A 19,838-nucleotide genomic window follows, 5' to 3' on the forward strand; every position below is an offset into this window, starting at 1 on the left:
CTTTTTTTAATTTTATGGAGATATACACTCCCTGGATTTCCAAATTTGTGGTTTGAACACGCACTAACGCCTTTACGTTGTAACAGTTAAATCACGTTTAATTCATCCTTGAGAAAAACATGCATTTTTATGCAAAACTTTTAAAATTTTCTAAATATGGGAACTTTATAAAAAATTAATTACGGTTTCACCAAATGTCAATATCAAAGAAAAATTTTGATTTTTGACTAGATCATTCACGCGCGCCTTTCAAAATTCCCTCAAGGCACAACCCCCCTCCCCCCAAAGAGCGATGGACGAGAAAATTTTGAAACTTTTCCATTTTTTATTTTTTTTTCAAATTTCGCGAGGAAGCAAAAAATCCATGAAATTATGAAAACCTCGTGTGATTTTTCTTTCATTGGCATCCATCAACGATTTAATTTCAAAATGAGTCCGATTGGAATGAGCTGCGAGTACATTTCTCATGACCAGCATTCAAGCAAATTGAATTAGTCTCAACAAGTATCAGATTTCATGATCGGCGGTCGGCGTTGGCGGGCTGGCAATTGTTTTGCGGGCGCGAAAAGATGTCTCCACATTAGAATCGCGTGATTCCTGGGCGGGCTGCCCAATTATTGATCCTGGCACGCGGCAGAAACGTCGTTGGCTGACTTTGCCGCCGCAGTTGCAGCCGAAGGGAGCCGTCAGCAGACTGAAGAGGAAGCAGGACGAAAAACATAAACAAAGAGGCCCGGGGAGGGCCCGAAAGGCGGTGCGGGACCAGCGACGGGGTTTCCCCGCGGGCACGCGAATTCTCAGAAGGTGCGGCGAGCGAGGCGAGCGTACGCGAACGCGAAAAGTGAGGCAGCGGGTCGCTTTTGCGCATTGGCGGCCCGCGGTGGCAGGGGCGGGGGTGCGGGGGCACAAACATCAGCAGTACAGGGGCGGAAAAGTGGAAGTTATAGATAGCAGCAGGCAAAACGGGCAGGCAGGCTAGTACACCGCCAGCCAGCCAGCTCTCTCTGAAAGTTGCCATGGCAATGACGTCAGAGTAAAAGTAGTTTTTCCACCCGTCGTCTTTTTCAAGATGGCCGCGTACGTGTGTGTGGTGCTCGAGCGGTGCTGCGAGTAGTATTTGCCCACCGGATGGACCCTGGTAGGTGCAGCCGCGGTGCCAGCCTCGCCTAGTGCGGCCAGTTGGCTCGACCCAGGTGCCGTGTGCCAGTGCGGTTCGCTGATGTCGCGCTAACCCTTCCGCCGCGGCTGCAGCAGCAGTCGGATTCTGCTCTGCTCTGCTCGTCTCACTGCACATCTGTCCGGCCCTTTTGGTCCCGAGAGCCGCTGCATCATGTCCCTTCTCAGCGTCACAGGTGAGTGCCCGTCCGCAACCCTGGCCGCCCGGGCCTACCCTGAACCAATTCTCCGGCTTTAATTTTATTTATTTTATACAATTAATTTGTGTTGGTGCTCAAATAATATGGAGAACGGCGGAGACAAGTCGTGGTTTGGGAACACACGCTGATCGGATTTTGTGCATGTTGATTTTATTGCTCTGCTTTGACAACACTTTTAAGTCATCCCCAATAGCGCCGTGTTATTGAATTCCAATATGATTCTATGGAATTTTTGTTTATTTACATTAATAACAGATTTGCAAATTGAAAAAAAAATTAGAACTTTGATAAATTTACAGGAAAATTGTGAAAACTTATTTTTTAACTTTAGAAAAAAGCTTAATAATTGTTATTTTGAGTGAATCAGATTACTAGTTGTTCCTTATGGAAAATTACGATTTACTTCACAATTTGGGGAATTATTCCTTAAAATTCGCACAGCGAGAGGGATCGAAATCATTTACAAGAACCGTTAAATTTATTAAAATTAAATTTTTATAACCAAATTTTATAAATATGTAAAATAAATTTTATTGTTGGCCTATAAAGCTCTACTTTAATTTTTAAATGCGTCAAAAAAATTGTTTAATTCATTCTATAAATATTCCTCTTTAATTTCAAACCTTCTAAGTGCACGGAGAAGAAAGGGAAATGTACGGCACTAATTTGGTGCGGCACTAATCGATTGGCCAGTGATTTAATTGGCTCATGCACCGGCTGGAAGCAGCCACTTGAATTTCAAGCAGCTCCACGATCTAGCTATTTTCGACTGCAATTTTTCAACCACAGCAGCAGCTTTGTATTTGAGTTTGCAGGCCGATGGCAAGTAGTCACGTTATTAATTCTGCAATGGACGAGCAGAAAGTATTTCTTCAAAGTTTGCCACGGCGAGCAGGAGAACGAGATAAGACCGCACGAGTTGGATAAATAGCAATTTGAATGACAGTCATTTCTCACTCACGAAGAACTGACCCTTTCAAGTCGGAATTTGGCGTGTTCAGTACAATTTGGCCGAAGCGTGTCTTTCGCTAATTAAACGTTTATAATTCCGGCACTCGCTGCCTCAAATTTAGTATTCAACACTCACCGCTTTTGCACATCTGCTAATTTACGGAGCCGAAAAATATTCCGCGTGCTTAATGAGTTAAATTTCAGACATTGCCAAATTTATCGATTTTTTTCGCTCGATTTCGATAAAATAGAGGGTGAATTTTGAGGAAAAATTCTCTAAATTGCGAAATAAATCGTGATTTTACAGTAGAGAGACAGTGCTTGAAAAAATAGCATGCAAAATTTTCAACTTTTTAGCCCAAATTTTTTAAACAAAAATGATTATTCGTGATTTTACAGTACAGGCCCACTTTTTTCGCTTGGATTTTCACGTGGCATTCGTAACAGAATCAACATATGGCAGGAATTGAAAGAGGAATAAATAGAATGCGCGATCATCCGTCTGCGTCTGGTTGCAATAATATACGTATATATTTTTGCCCGGCCCTAAAAGGGCAAAAGTTGTGTCTGTCTGGCTGTGGCTGCGCGTTGAATGCATTAAATGAAATGGGGCTTGTGCTATATCCAATCAGTGACATTAAATTTGTCTGCGATGCAACGTGAACGGTGAGCTACTGCGATTCGAACGAACGTGCCGTAAATAATTTTTATCGTCCAGCGTAAATTTATTCCACGGTGGTGATTTATTGTTCGCGCGAGCGAACAATAAATTTGCGACGCAGGTATGTGCGCAATAAAGAAGCTGGCCGGACAGCAATTTCGCCAGCCGGAATTTGCTTGCTGGGCATCTGCGGAATTTTGTCTCGGCCTCTGGCCCTTTGATTTCTCTCTGCAGCCATCAGCGAATATTTTGCTGACGAGATTGCTATTTCAAAAATGCCATTCTAATTATTTCGGCGGGCTTTTTTTAATGGGACTACGTAATGAGTACGAGTTTGGCTTCATAATTCGGCGGCGAGAGTGAGAGGGAAAATTCGGAAAGCGGATGAAATTTAAAATTTTTATATTGCAGAAATTTTTTTTCCTTTTCCCGATTTCCCGAAAAATCTGAATTAAAAACTGACTTACCAAGGAAGAATATTTTTAAAGAGCTTTGCTCGATGAAAACTTTCTTAGAAAAAATTGAAACTCTACAGAACATGATTTTCCAGCAACAGAAAAGTTGGAAAATTCCGGAGGAAAAATCGCGAACTATACTGAGCATATTCATAGAATAGAAATCCTTAAAATTTGATATCTTTACATTTTGTTGTGAAAATGCTAGCTCTTGGTGGAAAAAGCTGTGGAGCACGCATTTGCATATCAAACTGGCGCCGCTGAGAAACAAACCGCACGCCTAATGAAGTGGCTAACCTTTGACCCTTACCAAGTAATTGATGTACATTTTCCGACCAGCCGCCGACGCTGCCCATCCACCAGCGCGTGGTATTAATTTTAATATCATATATGTAGAGCAACAGTCGGCGCGGTGGTAATATTTCGAGTGGCTCGTCATTCTCCTCTGCGTGCCTCTGACAGTCGCCTGCGAGATTTTAAACCATGCAACCCGCCCGACAGACGAGACCGCCGCGTTGCCTGCTTACATTACACCTGCGTGAGTCCGCATTGATATGGACCAAACTGGTCGAATATTGTCGCTGTCTCGATCTTAGAGGCCTATCAGAGAATCGCTCCCTTCTCCGGCATTTTCAAACCAGAAACCGTCAAAATAACGGCTTTTACGTTATTACCGATTTTTGGCTCCTCGTGTTGAGTTGTCGACTGATTTTAATTAGAAAAAAAATCGGCCTGTAGGGAACTACCTCCGAAAATGCACTCTATTTTCCCTTTTTTGTGGGTGTAGCGGTGGTCAACTTTTTGCAGAATCCTCTCCTTTTACACTCTCCACCCACAGCCAGCAGCCCAGAAGCTTCCTGCTTTGAAAAAGTGCGACATCAGCGTCCAAGAATAGTCTCCTCGAAAGCCGCCACGGGAAATGGTGAAGCCGAGAGCACGACACAATCGCGAACCCGGCTGACATTTTCTTCCCACGCTTCGAAGCTGCAGGGGGTTGCGGGGGCCGTGCCTTTACATAAACAGGCCTCCATCCGTTTGTAATGATTTCCATCGTCTCTACGTCTCACCTCTAATAAAGCGAAACGAGTGGGAAGAAATCATCAGTTAGGTAAAGTGCTCGTTTCAATAGAATCTATTTTCTGAATTTCCCATTCATGCGTGGAAGCGGCCTGGTGGGCGGTTACTTAATCAGATTTGTCTCCCAGGCACTGCAGATTTCTAGAAAGTGTTTTATTTTGAGACAAACTCGCTCTCTCTCTCTCTCTCTCTCTCTCTCTCTCTCTCTCTCTCTCTCTCTCTCTCTCTCTCTCTCTCTCTCTCTCTCTCTCTCTCTCTCTCTCTCTCTCTCTCTCTCTCTCTCTCTCTCTCTCTCTCTCTCTCTCTCTCATGACGTGATGCGGCTCAGAATTTTTGCCGCTCGGAAAACACAAGCCAAATCTGGTGCAAAAACGAGTTTTCCAGTTGTCAGAACGGGATTTGGGGAGTGGAGATAATCAAGCTGCGGGCGCAAGACAACACTAACATTATTCGGAACTGGCGTTTGGCTGGATATTTGCCGGCAAACACCATCAACCGGTCAAAAGTGTTGTTGCCAACAATGGCTTGGGGAAATTTCTCGGAATGACCTTTAAACCGTGTTTGGAATTCGGAGTAGAGTTTACACTACTTGCAGAAGGTTGGCTGACTTTAAGTTACAAAAAATTTTAAATGTTGAAAGTGGATTTGTACTGCAAATTTCTGGAAATAAATTTTACCTTTTCCTTACAGAGAATTCACATACTGAAAAATCCTGGAAAATCCTTGTTGCCTGCATGAACTCATCCCTTAGGATTTAGTTGAATACTAAAATTGACAGTACATTTTTGAGAAAAGTGGCTGCAAAGTTAGCTTGCTTTTCAAATGATGAGTGTATATGTTCTTCAAATCTGATTTTATTTCACAACAAAGAGTTTCCCTAAAAGGTTTCATTATGCTGTTGGACAGATCTCGACGAGAGGAATCGAAATCTGCCAAGAAAATGTGGTCAAGCGCTGGAATATTTTGGAGAAAATCGGAAATATTTGAATTTTTGCTTGTTAAATTGTACAGCAAATTGCTTATTGCATCTAACAATTCAAATAATTTTCGTTTGTCGCCCTGTATCGACCCACTGTAAATACTCACTGAAAATTTGGAAAAACTGGAAATTTCTGAAACATTTTGGTGATCTTCAATTGTCTCCTTATGACGATTTATTTTACAATTTTGTGAATTTTTACTCATTTTTGGACAGATCGCGATCATAGGAATCGAAATCAAGGGAGAATAAAATTTATTTTTCAAGAAATTCGGCAAAATCTGAAATTTAACTGTTCCTCAGCCCTCATTCAATTATTCCCAATAAACCATGTTGTTTGGCCTTCTTAAAGGATTTAAAATGCCCCAAAAAAGCACAAACACGGGTGGCACTCAACATTCCTTTTATTTGTCATCTGCGGAGAGTGTTCTGTTTGTTCAATTCATATAAAAATGCTCATAACGCGTCGTCTGCTCATACTCTTTTTATTGGCCGTAACTCGAGCCACGCGGCGGTGTATTCACGTCCATTTTGCGCATCCAATCTGGGTTTATTAGGTGCATCGCATCCATCCATCTGCGCTGCGGCGGCGGCGGGTGTAAGGAAATTTCAGTGCCGGTAATGGAGTGGATGGGTGCAAGTAATGACTGCTGTAATTGTGTCGAGTCTTAAAATAGCATGTGCGCTATTTTGCAGGACGTTGCTCTAGCCGCGCGCCACAATTGACTAATCTTGACCCAGTGCCTTGGGGGCTGCTCTTCTCCTGCCCCGTGCCTCCCTCCCTCCCTCTGTTCCGCTCAGCTCTTATCTCCATGCAACATTGCAAAAACAAACTCTGCTGCCAGCCATTATTTCCGGTTGCACCAAGTTTCGCAATTAAAAGAACAAAGATGCACTCCTGTGCAAAAAGAAGAAGGCAGGCAGGAAAAATTCATTTGGATAATCGTGCGCTGCTGGAAAGTTGGTTCGATCCGCCCGATGCAGCACAACAAGCGCCGCTGGGGGCGCCAAATTAAATCCAAATGCTGCGCAAAAGTTTCGGCAATACACGTACGCTGCCGGCTGCTTGCAGAAATTAAATCCTTTCTCTCGGCGAGGCGTACCTTCTTGAAAAGGTATAAAAGCCGGGAATCTTTTGCGTTTCGTGGGCGTAAGAAGCTTTTCTGCCGATGCCGCTCGCGGGGAGAGAGAGAAAGAGGCCAGTCAAACTTCAATTTGCCCCAATAAGCCCCGGCGTGCATGTGCTGCTTCTGAAATGGGGTTAAAATATCGTCCGTGGCGGGCTTTTCACTTTATTGCACATATATGGAGATTTTATGCGATCAACTTAAGTGTCGGTTGGGCTCGGTGCATTTCATAACGCCGCGCGAGTGAGAAAATTATTAACATAAGTGAAGCCGCTCGATTTATTATGCAGCACTTACGACTGTAAACAGTCGCAGTTTTAATCGCAGCCGCAAAGCTATAAAGATTACGACCCTTGTAAAAAATAATCAGCGCGGAATTAGTATTATTTACTTGTAAAGCTGTTGAGAGGTTTATTCTTGTCATTTAACCCTCCACCGCGAAAATAGAATAAATTATAGGACTGAATTTTAGACGGTTGGCTATTTTTCTGAGCTTCTCATCGTCATGGGATGGTCAAATAAATACAAATCATCCAACTAGAAGCCATATAATCCTCACATAGAACCATTTAACACTGCTAAAATATTAAAAATAGTTGAAAATCAGTTTAAAACTAAGAGTTAATTTTGTTTCACGTAAAGAAATACGATTTTAGCCCGTAATTATTTGTAATCGGGTTTCCAGTCAACTGTTGACATATTTTATAACTCTTTTTAGTCGCAAACCAGCAAAGAAATAACTCTCGGAATTAAAAAGAATATCACAAATATTTCAAGTTAATGAAACTTCCAAATTAGAGTTAAAAATATTTAATGATTAAAATAATTATATGGTTCAAAAAAGAAAACCACTTTTTTAATTTAGCAAATAGAAAGAAAATAAATAAATAATCGCATTTAGTGCAAAACTCTCTAAGAATATAAAATTCTTGATTGAATTCTCCACGTGACCGTTTTTTTAAATAATACCATTATAAATAAAAAAACGTGGATTTTGCACAAAAACGTTTTTTATAGCAATAGAAAAAATTAATTCACAGCCCTTGCAATAAATCTCAGCAGGATTGGAGCATGACTGTCATTTTTTTCTGCTTACACATTGAAACTCTTTGGAAAAGACGCAATCATCGACATCGACGGGCCGTCACATCAAGTTAGAGAAACACAAAGCAGGAATTAATCGTGGCGTAGCTTTTTGATCTGTCTCGTCCGCCATTCTTCACTGACGAGACGCGCTGAGGGATTCTCGTGCAAATATCAGCCGAAATTGGACTTGATCGGCGTTGAATGGTGTAAGGCGTTCTCCGAATTCAGGCCACTCGCTCGCGCGCGCTCTCTCTCTCTCTCTCTCTCTCTCTCTCTCTCTCTCTCTCTCTCTCTCCAAGTGTATTTGACAGACAATCGTATTATGGATGGGGCCCGCGCTGGAAATTACTGACGGATGATAATGACGCCGCACTCTCTATTTTTATCCATCGCCGGACGACAAAGAGGCGTTAGCCGACCGCAAAACTACTTTTGCCGAAATCTCTGCCCGCGCACACATAAAAAAGATCAGCGGCGCGCGTGTCATTAAAACGGTAGCCCGGCGTTTCGCGCTCGGCGCTAAATGGACACTCGTCTGTGGGTGAAAGGGTGCAAAAGTGGATGCGGCGCCGAGCTCTTTTCACCCCTGAGAGCTGTTGATGGCGGCGGCCACTTCTATCTAAAATCTGGCTGAATCTATATTTCGGTAATGAGAGGCACGCTAAGCTTTGAAACTTTTCCTCAGCAACACGTCCAATCCGATCCGTGAAAATTTACCCAATTTTTGTTGTAAAATTTGCTTCTCTTGGGAGGAATTTTGAACAAATTATTCTCACCCTGAGAATAGAGCCTTGTTATTTTTTTCTAAAATCACTGACAAACTATCGAAAAGTGTAGGTCAAAAACTCGGAAGCGGTGAAATCTTTCCAAATTTAGCACAATATTAATTTCTAAAAATTAAAATTACTCCTTGTGGCCTAAAAAAATTAATTAGCTGTTTTAATTGTTCAAGTATTAAAAAAGCTCTGAAAACCAGGGTTCGCAATGTAAAATTTGCAATGTGCAAAAACAGACCACTGGTTTTTGTTCTAAAAACAGCTGGAAAAAACCACCAGTTTTAGGGGTTTCCGCATGATTCCGAATTAAAACCCACAAAGGTCACATTTGGCGTCGAAAAAGGAAAACATTTTGGAAAATTATGATTTGTGTTAGAATTTTCTGTTTTCTAGTGAAACCAGTGGCATTTTTGCTGATTTTTAATTGGTCGTCCTTCAAGAGAATTTTTAATTTCAATAAAAACGCACGTGTTTCGGAAAAAATGCGCAAAATGCAGTGGGATTTTCCTGGAAATGCAGGTTTTTGCGAGATCGTCCGAGATTTCATTGTGCTGTGCAACGACAAGGTAAAACCCACAAAACAATCGGTATACAACGCGTTCTTGGAAAAGTGTCAAAGCGAAGATAAAAGCTTTTAGGCGGAAGTTTAGATTCAAATTTTGGTTTATTACGGATCAGCAGGGCAACTGTGCCCCATACATCCACATCCAGAACTTAACAAAAATATAACAAAGCATTTTTTTGTATTTGATAACAGAGGGAATAGTAAAATCAGTCTATCATATCAGTATTTGGCAAGAAATGTTTGGCTCAGTTTTTGTTTGAATGCACTTGAGTTCCCATTCATACACAGATTCGGCGACAGGTTGTTCCACAGGCGATAACAAATGACTTGGAAGCACTGCTCAGGCACTGTTACACTGACAAAGGGGGCCCGAAGTCGCATTCGATGCGCCCGTGACCTACCCAAAAAATCGACATCATGCATTGTTGTTACAAGATTGCGCAAATATTGAGGACTATTATTATACAAAATTTTGTGAGTCTGGACTAGAATATGCAGTTTACGTCTATCAGTGACATTTAATATTTGGCATTTTTTGTACAACGGGGAAAGTCGCTGACCACGTTTCACTCCGAAAATATACCTTATGAGATGATTTTGCAATACTTGCAGCCTATTGATCTGCGCCGCGCTCAAGTTACAAAACACAACATCAGAGTAGTCGAAATGGGGTAGTATCAACGCTTTTACTAGTTTAATTCTGATTTTTTCTGGAGTCACATTCCTAAACTTCTCTAAAGTTTTTAACGTGCCAAAGACTTTTTGAAAAATTCGCGAGACTTGCCCTTCCCATGACAGGTATCGGTCGAACACAATGCCTAAGTTTTTGACTCGGTCGCTGAAATCAAACTCGACGTAATCTACATCCACCTCGTCACGATACGGCAATTCCGTTTCCATTATGCGCACATTACTCAAGTTCTTTAAGTCGAGCCTGGAGTGAACTCGCTCGGACCCGACCAGCAGAACTTGCGTTTTCCGCGGATTCAGCTTAAGCCCGTGTCGCTCAGGAAGTTTACTCGCACCACTCACAATTACGACGGTAATAAAATATCGGCGGATAATAAATCGGCAGCCGGTGAGTAATGCGAGCACACGACATTTGCCGCTCGAACAAATAAACCGGTGACAAACAGCTTTTGCAATAAAGCCCTGGCGGCGGCAGCAGTGCAGCAACAAGGCCAGCGTGAATTGACTGACTTAGATCGAGGGGTTATTTAAAAAAAAAAGAAGTGACGCAATCAATCCAATGAAATAGAGGCACGCCCGTCAGGTATCTCTCCGTTTAATAGGTGCGCGCAGCCCTACTTTTACAATTTTCCTTTGGCTTTTCCGTCGCGAATGTGAAAATAGAACTAACAAAACGGTTGAAAAGCTTGAAGTTGACCTGGTAAAATCTTGCCCTTGGGATTGTTCCAAAGCCGATCCTGTTGGTTGAATTTAATTTTTCTTTGTGCCTGATTTGCAAATATCTCTGCTCCCAATGGCGAGCAGCGATAAATTCCTGCATGTGTGCTTGTACTCTCGGCATAAATAAAAGTGGGTCGTGTGTTATTAGCGCTGGGGAGGCACCATCTGCGCCGTGATACCAGCAGCGCAAATTGCAAAATGCAGATCAACCAGTCGTTGTCGAAGGCGACTGATATGTGCAAACTTGCTCGTCGCACTCTACGGTCACCTGCTCAATAAAACCGCGCGAGTTGGCGAATAAGCTCAGACTGAAACGAGACAAGCCATCTTTTTATTACAACCGCCGAGCTGGAAATTTCCCAGAACCGTTTTCCGTGCACACAAGGCTAATTCTAGATTAACAGGTCTATTAGGGTCATTGTGTACTCAACCGTTGAATAACATTTGTGGTCAGCCTCTGTATTTTTGCTTAAGTCAGTTGATAAAATGTCGTGGCTATAGAGATGTAGCAAAATGTAGACTAAAATTAAAGTTTTACTGTTGGAATTTGAAATAAAACTACAAACAATGGCTGTCAAAAGAAAATAAAGACACAAATTTTAATTTTTAAGTGCAGTAATTTTTATTAAATGTAAATTTACATTTCATTGATACGAATTCAATTCAATTCACTTTATTTGACTTTCAGCATACCATTTTAATGTCAGGCTGCCGTTTAAATTTTTTAAATAGCCTGCAAATCTACCACGCTAATCAGTTGTCTCCCTATTGTAAAAATATCATTTATTCCGCTATTATAGAAATTCAGCTTTTAATTCTCACATCATTGGTCAGATCGAGACGAGAGGAATCGAATTTAAGCGAAAAATTATACATTTTTTCCGCGAAATCGGCAAAATCTGAGATTTAAAGAGGATTGATACTGCAAAATCTTGGAAAATTCTTGCGAACGCATGAACTCATTCCTTCAGTTGAAGCAAAATTGACTGTAAAAAGTGGCTGGAAATGGTGAGGACTGGCTCCTTACTAGAAATCCTATTTTATTTCACAAAAAAAGTTTTCCTAAAAGATTTCATGCGCTGTTGGACAGATCTCGATGAGAGGAATCGAAATCTGCCAAGAAAATGTGGTCAAGCGCTGGTAATTTTGGAGAAATTTTGAAAATTTTAACTTTTCACTGTAGCAAGGCTCTTTTTTAATTATGCAAATTGTAGAAGAAATTGTTTATCTACATCCAACAAATAATTCTAATAATTTTCAATTGCCGCCCTGAACTTTAACCTTTATTTGGTGTAGATTTTCTAATGAAATGCATAAATCAACAGTTCAAATGAATGTCAGTCGTAACAAATAAAAATTCTATCTTGGCTGCTAGCACTTTGCACCTTGAAAATATTTGACCGCTTACCTAAGACAAGGAACGACAGGCTGTTTATCGAGCTTGTTGTTTATCGTTGGTTAGAGGAGAACACCTCAGCCGTACACACATTTCGCAAGCCCGGTGGTAAATGTCCGTCTCGGTTAACCGCGCTAGAGCCGCAGCCAAAGCCGGAGGGGGCTGCAAAATTGGTTTATAAGAGGCTGAAAAATCAATAAACGCGACGTAAAATAAAGTATACACACTCACGCGGCCAGTCGACGCACAAATTATTACACTGACCTTCATTTGGAGCCGCCGGCCGGGGTGGGCGGCAGGCAGCAGTTGGCCTCTTTTTGTTCAATTTTTTACCCTCGACGGCTTTTACATGGCTGAGTGGGCATAATGTATGAAACGCTCGGTGCGCGTGTGTCGCTCTTTTTCATCAACATCTGGATTTACGGCGCCCGAAAGTTGCTCTCGCGGCGCCAATGTGACCGATCGCTTGCTTCTTTTTCATTATAGTCAATGCGAGATTTCGCTGCTAATTTAATGAGCGTAGCCATTAGTCCAAATTAATGCTTTATTAGCTGTCGGTCAGTTAACACGATGGCGCGGCTGCCGGCACGAGCAGCCCGCCGCGCGCGCGTTTTGTTTGCAACCCCGTTGGCTTTTTATGTTTGGTAACACCACCAGCGACCCAATTAATTTTGCACTTTCCGGCGGTTGCTGTGGTTTTGTTTCGTCCAGTATTACTCGAAAACTGCTATCGGCGCTTGAAAGGCAACACAGCTTGGATGTTTCAAGTACAAAAATCAATTTCTGGCACGGTGAATATGCCGCGGGTAGTGTTTACGTATTCATTGCTTTTCTCTTTGGCATGCAAACTGACTAAAAAAAATTAAGAAACAGATATTTACCACATAAAATGTATCCAATAGAACCATTTTATCAGCATTTTTAAAAATTATTAATTCAGAGACCTTAAACAGAGATAATCGCACTCAGAAAAGTCTCTAAACGCATTTTCCCTCCAAAAAGAACCTTCTTCTTGCAGCCAAAGAGTTGGTTTATTGATTTATAATTGTAGAAACACATTGAAAGTTGATTTAACTGCGAGTGAAAACACTAAAATTGGAGACAGAATCAAAAGCTCTGCATTCGCGTGATTCACGACACAATTGAGTCAATTAGCGTCGAGGATTTGGTGTTTTCACTCGCAGTTAAATCAACTTTTAATGTGTTTCTGCAATTATAAATCAATAAACCTTTAATGCGTTTCGACAGATCAACTCCATAGCTGAAAGTAGAGACCAAACATTCGGTTGCACGCGCACCAGACGCAGAAAAATGCGTTTGGCCACTTTTCTGAGAGCGCCTATCTGTGTTTAATAAAATTTCCCATTCTAAAATAAATCCAACAACATTTCAAGCTTCACATCGCATGTATTGAGCTGTTTTGCCAAAAACACAGACGCGTCGTGCGGTCGACTGACGCAAACAGCCGCACAACAAATCTATCTTTCTTATTTCACTTTTGCTCGTGCAGAAATTTCGCATGCAAGCGTGAAATAGCACTGTTGGTGCTACGTGATTTATTGTGCTGGGCAGAGGAAATGATCTTTCAATGATTCGACGGAGCACATATACACGAAGCGGAGCAGAAACCACATCTCTGGCTGCTGCACGTGTATATTTTAAATTACGGGCTACGCCGGTGGAGAAGAAAGCTGCGGCACACGCACTCTATATGTGTATACAAAGGCCCAAAAAGAGCATCTCCCCGACGGCAGCTTTCGTCTGACACTGGTGCCTCGTAAATACTTGATATGGGAGGAGTCCCGCCCATCAACCACCCACCCGCCGATTACGCGTTTGCCTGCGTGCCTGCCTGCTACCCCCGCACTTTGATTGCAAAAATCCACAAGCAAATTGCAAATCGATACCGCATCGAGTGTTTTTGTGTCACACACACAAACACACACTCGAAGCAATCGGCCTGCTCGATATGGAAACAAACACTCCTTTGACCCTAATTTTCTCCTCTGATATAATTCCGCCAAGTGGGAAATTTATTTCACAACACACATTCCGTGTGCAGTATAGGGAGAAGCTGTTTGTATCCCAGATTAAATGAGATATTATTCACACCGTTCTAATGAGGCATGCCGCACTCCATTTACACACTTTCGGTTCTCGTTTGCATAAATTAGACCGCTCTTCGCGACGAGTAAATTCGCAAAAATAAATATACGAACATGCGCTCCTCGCCCTGGGTTCTTGTTCTTGCAAATTGTGAATGTGCGCATTCATGAATATTCGCTCTTCATTTCACACCCTGCGAGAGGGATTTCTGTAAAGTTATTCAATGTTTTCATTCACAGGAACCGCGTGAAATTTGAAAGAGTACGCCGCCATTAGTTTAGTCTCAAGTTAGAGTTCATTTAGCCAGGGCATTTCGATTCCTGAGAGTTGAAAACAGTGCTGAAAATCTGCAGAAATGTCAAAACCGATATTTCAGCGGTTTTTTGGTTTGAACGTATGTAGCCAGAAGAAGCGGATCTCTGATTGGCTAGCTTAAGATCGAGATGACAGCGCCACTGCGACAGCAATTCAAGTGACAAGTCTAGCTGCCTTTTTGCTTGCATCTCGATTTTAAGCCAAGCCAATTAATCGGAGAACGCTCTCTTCTATGATTATAGTCTCCGGCATTCTTGTGGTATTTTTGCTTGACTCAGACAAAAACCTCCATAAAGTAATGGATTTAATGTTTCGGCACGTTGAGTCGAATTGTCGACTGTGTGATTATGCCTGACCTGATTCGACCCTCAGGAATCGATCTGGTAAAATACAGAACTTCATTTCAGACGCAGTAATCCCATAATTTGTCTCGTCTGCTCTGTTTTTATGCTCTCTCTGATTGCCCCAATTGTAAATTCGAGAGAACAAAGTCACAAAAGCCGAGTAAATTTCATTCCCGCCGGCCTTAATAAACGGGTTGCGAAAGCAAAATTCGCATAGGCGTTGCGACTAATTTGCTCCGCGTCCTCGTTGTGGATACACACGAGGAACTCTTTTGGCAGCTATTCCAGGAGCCTGTTTGTCGAGTCTTTTGTGCGCGTCTCCCCCGCAAACACGCGCAGACAGAGCCAAAAGTGCTGGAGGAGTCAAACAGCGCGCGCGTGTTTTTGTTGCTCGTCGGACACTTGAAGTTGTAACTCATTAAGCAGGCAGCTAGCGAAGACGCAAGCCGCCAAAGAGCCAACCAACCGCTTGCTAATTCAATTACGGCTCCAAAACAACATAATTCCGCGCAGCCGACGCCAGAATAATGGTGTCGGGCGCGAATTTCGCCCAGACGCATTAATTTGCATGCCGCGTTGAGCAGGCAAGGTGGCTCGTAAGCACTTTTCGTGGTTTCCTGTGACGAGGCATTTCAAATATTAGATATTTGTTTTCCTCGTGTGCGTCATGTATGCACACATCTCTGACCTTTTAGCTGACGCATCGAAAATGAATACAAAGCATAGCAGATAAAAATCCAACAGAGTGAAATTTACGTTTTATGCCCCGGGAAATGTGCGTAACTCTTGGAAATTGCAATTTTCGTGACAAGTGCGGAGGAGAAGGTGTCGAGAGGTTAAGTGGGCTGACCTTATCCGGCGGGCAGCGCAGCGACATAAATGCGGAAATGATCGATATTTTGTTCGGGAGAACCTCATCCATTGTATTCAACGCAGCATCAGAGCTCAAGGGCAGTAACAATCTCGTGAAACTGCGGGGGGCGCACTCCTCGTCCGACCTTTGTGCCCCCGCGCGCACATCATAATTGCCAGCCGCTCTCTCATTCAATGTCCACGCACGCACGCCGACTGCAAAGGTGTTCGGTACCCTTTTCGGCATATATAGTGACATGCTCGATTTAATGATTGCACGACCCGGATTACAAAGCGCCAGTTTGGATGGTTAAACGGTTATTATTGCAGGGCAATTAACCCGAAAACCGATCGACCGCTCTGCATGGGACTGTGCCGCCCAGCTTGACTTATGTATTGTTATTGTTGGTTCATCGATCGGATTGGGGATTTGAGCTGCGACGATAGTGCTTTTTCCCAGTCTCCAAATCCAAGTGGCTTGCTAGTTTTCATTCAGATCGGTCTTTTCATTTTCAGCTCCATTGAAAGCGTTTTTCGGACACAATGACTGTTGACCTTTCTGTTTTTTGTATCTACATAATACCAAATAAACTGCTTGCCATCCTTAATTATTATTTACGGTCTACCCTTCCTCAATTTAGTGATACCAAACGAAATAATTTATCTAGAATATTATGTTAATGTACATATATAAAACTTCATTTGTGCTTGTGAATTTTGAACGAGGCAGCAAATTTGGACGTTTCCTCCCGTGTTGGCTAGCTGAAATTGATGTTGATGCCAAATAATTCGATTTACAACTTTGTCAAATGAGAGCGGATGTGACTTCCCGTCTGGGCACACACGAGATCGATATTTTGGCTAAACTGCACTAGCGCTGCCGTAATCTCGAGAGGGTCGTCTCTTAAAAGCGAGCGAGGCAGACGGCGCGCAAAAAAGTGCCGCAGCAAAAAATATTGAATTATCAATTAGAGGTCGAAACCAAAGCTGCAGCTGCAAAACAATTAAAGCGAGTCTATTTTTATGCTGGCTGGTATTTTAAAACTTGGCAAAAACGGAGGGTGCGAGGGAGCAAAATGCTCGATAAGGAATCAATAGATTGGCAAGATGCCCGCCTCTGGCATGGGAAAATCTTTTGTGTGCTCCGGCGGCACGGCAACTCTTGAGAGATGCTGCTGCTCCTCGGTCCCGGCCTGCCTGCTTCTCGCGCCTGCTAATGTATTAAATCTGTTCTCGTGATGCGACTTCGCACACCGAGCGAAAAAAAGGTGCAAAATCGAGCAGCAAATTCTTCGCCCGCCCGAACAAGAGTAGCCACCTCTTTTTCGTAATGCATATTTGATGGCCAAACGTGAGCTTGATCGAAATTTACGAGCAGAAAAGATCTGCTGAGCTCTAAAGAAGGTAAATATTTTGTTGTACACACAGCAAATGTTTTTCTGTGTCATTCCACGCACTTGTTTGCGGACGCGTGTTTTCATTACATCGCTTTGTTTTATTTAAGCCGTTAACTGTGTTGTTCTCAACCGTTTGTTCCACGAGCCAGAGTGTTTCTGCTTTTCACCTTGTCGACCTCGTTGCAGACGTTTTTGCGGCGAGTTGATAATTAAAAGGTCTGGCAAAATTGACACAGGGCGTCCGTTGTGCATCAATTATTCAACATATAAACTCTCTCGGACGTACTGTTCGAATTCTGGAAAATAAATGCGATTTTTTGGTAGTGCCAATCGATTCAGAGGGGGTAATTTGGTTAGGCGGGCGAAGACTTGCCAAAAAGAGGCGGAAATGATAAATTGGCCAGATTGAAACAGTAGCGCCACAGCGGCAGCTAACACGTCGATGTAAAAGTTGAAATTCCAGGGCTACTTCAAGCAAATTTTATTTTATAAAAGAGTAGAAATATTTCTGTCTATCATTATCGCTGGAAATGGAAGATTTTTTGCTGCCGCTGCGAGTGATTTATGTATTTGTGTCAAGAACACTCTCCACAGTGAGCAACCGGCTTGCGAGATCGGCATCATCATCAATTTAATTGGCTTGCTCCGATGCATAAATTGTAGAAGTCAGTTATAGCGTTCTCAGAGCGGAATTCCATTAAAACTTCATTAGACAGCTCACGTGTGGCTCGCTTCACCGCGACAGGTACGAATAGGAAAATTTCCTTCCAGATATCGCGTTCCAGTATGCAATTTTTCAGGGTAATTGAAATCAATGAGTTGTCAGCCCCAGTTATATAGCTCGTCACCAAATGAACTGTTCTCTCGCGTTGCGTCACCAAACGGCTGGACTGATTGAGAGTGTTTGTTCTGATAAGTGAATATTGGCCGCGTGCGTCGAACACAATCAGCCGAAATGCCATCTGCCCAGATATTTGGATTTATTATTTTACTGTGGCTCTCAGGGGTGCGAGGAAAAGGTCAAACAAACAAATGATTTTACTGTCGATAGCTTCCAGGCGGACCGTGCTCACGAATGCATGTGCGCCGCCCGCGCTCACTCATTCTCTGAACATATATATATATTCAAAAAGCTGCTGAGCGTGGAAGGTAGCCACTTTCGTTCTCTTTTCACTAGTGTACACAAAGCAAATCGATAATTGAGCGCTGATAGCGGTAAAAATAAAGCGTAATGCTGACTCGTGTGTTTTTCCGTCCAAGGCAAGTCTGGTATTTTCTCTACTTCACGACGGCAACAAGTTTCAAGGCGTTTTTACGTAAATTGAATTCTCAGATTTTCACTTTGCATGACAGAATAGAATTAGCTGTAGTGTCCCTTAGTGTTCAAAGTAGCCAATAGATGGCACCACCAGTTACTTGCGATTTTGAAGCACTATTCTGCTGGGATTTCTTTTGATTTGTTAAAAAAATCAGTCCGTAGAAACGTGAGCAAACCTTTTTAGATTTCTACGGCGATTGGATGAACTGATTGTTTGTTTCCGCACATTTAAAATCCTCAATCGCAGAATAATTGTCTAAAAATCGTGAATATAAGTTGAATATAAAGTATTGATTTCCTTTGCCTTTGCGCACTTGGCTCGGTAAATTTGTATCGCATTAAAACTGCAACGTAGCAAATGCGAAGAAAGAAATGAACGTAGTTGCAGTCTTGTTAGAGTCGCAGTTGGAGACAACTTTGCCAACAACTTGCTGGTCTAATCATTGCGCAGCTTTAGATGTACGCCAGCCCACGCCGGATTTATAGCACACATACCCACAGGAGCGAGGCCATAAATGCTGAGGTGGAAGCGTTTGCTGCGCCCGTGTGTCTTTGACGAGGTGGAAATGCGCGCGTTATAAGAAAAGTTGGCGCTCTAAATTAGCAGGGCACGCCTTAAGGAAGAAGAAACCATGCGTATCTTTTTATTCGACGCGGACTTTGTTTATCCGCATCTACAGTAATGAAGACGTTGCACACCGGCATTATCTTTTAATATGACGTTGTGAAACGACGTGCGTTGCTATCGACCGCAAGCACAGCTTCCGTTTAATGCAGTCAACCAGATTATTAGCTCTGCAAGAGATCAGTGCTGCAGTAACTTGCATTCTCGTTTACTAATTAGAATTGAGAAGATATAGAATGGCATAAAATTCAATAACTACCTTTATCTTGTTACAACAAAAATAGTTTGGCTGATCCTCAAGAGAGATGCTCCTTCTCGCTGCACAAAGTGGATGATGGGCACTACGAGGCATATGGAAACTCTCAAACTGCTAATTTGGACTGAGAAATTTAAGCAAACGACCGCCGATAAAGACATTTTTTTCCTACGAACAGAAGCTCGCGTATTTTTCGTTTCTGGGACGCACACTCGTCGTAAAAGGCAACGGGCCGTTGTGCTCTCTTCGGGTGAGACAGCCCACCCCCCACCCCCTCTCGCTCTCCTGCTGTGAAATATTTTCCATTGTCATGGTTGGAGGCAGAACCATCTCATTTGCGAAGGCCAGAATCAACAAATGAGTCTTTTCACTTTTCCTCGAATGTGTCTCTCCTTGGCACGATCAATATTTTTCTTTCTTTCTTTCTCCCTGCGTGTGAGTGCGGACGTATCTTGAGATCTTGTAACTCTTTTGTACAATCAGTCTGTATGCAAAAAGCTAAAAGTCTTGTCTTAATTGCACGAACGAAAGATTCGTACGGTACGGTCTCACCATTAAAAACTTATTTTCATGCCTCGTGACAAATAAATCGTAAATCTGCAGGATCAATTCTACATTTTTCATGAGTAACTCATGAAAGCTTGCTTGATCTTCAGGAAAAAGAATTTTGAAGATAAGCGGAAAGACCTTAATCATTTAAGAGGTTTGGGACGGCTCAGACATTTAAGCAAATAATGTGTTTAGCAGGCGAGCAAATTCAGGGGCC

General features: G+C 42.5%; 1 protein-coding gene across 3 annotated transcripts in view; it reads left to right on the forward strand.

Annotated features, from left to right (window-relative positions):
* The first annotated feature begins 936 nt into the window (after positions 1-936).
* The window catches only part of LOC135946274 (protein unc-13 homolog A-like), a 46,266-nt gene continuing 27,364 nt past the window's right edge, over positions 937-19,838 (forward strand). For all 3 annotated transcript variants that reach the window (XM_065494424.1, XM_065494426.1, XM_065494425.1), the window contains exon 1: positions 937-1,352. In XM_065494424.1, coding sequence (XP_065350496.1) covers positions 1,331-1,352 — 22 coding nt within the window. In that variant the 5' untranslated portion in view covers positions 937-1,330. The remainder of the gene's footprint in view (positions 1,353-19,838) is intronic.

This window comes from Cloeon dipterum, chromosome X (assembly GCF_949628265.1).
Source record: "Cloeon dipterum chromosome X, ieCloDipt1.1, whole genome shotgun sequence".
Taxonomy (NCBI): domain Eukaryota; kingdom Metazoa; phylum Arthropoda; class Insecta; order Ephemeroptera; family Baetidae; genus Cloeon; species Cloeon dipterum.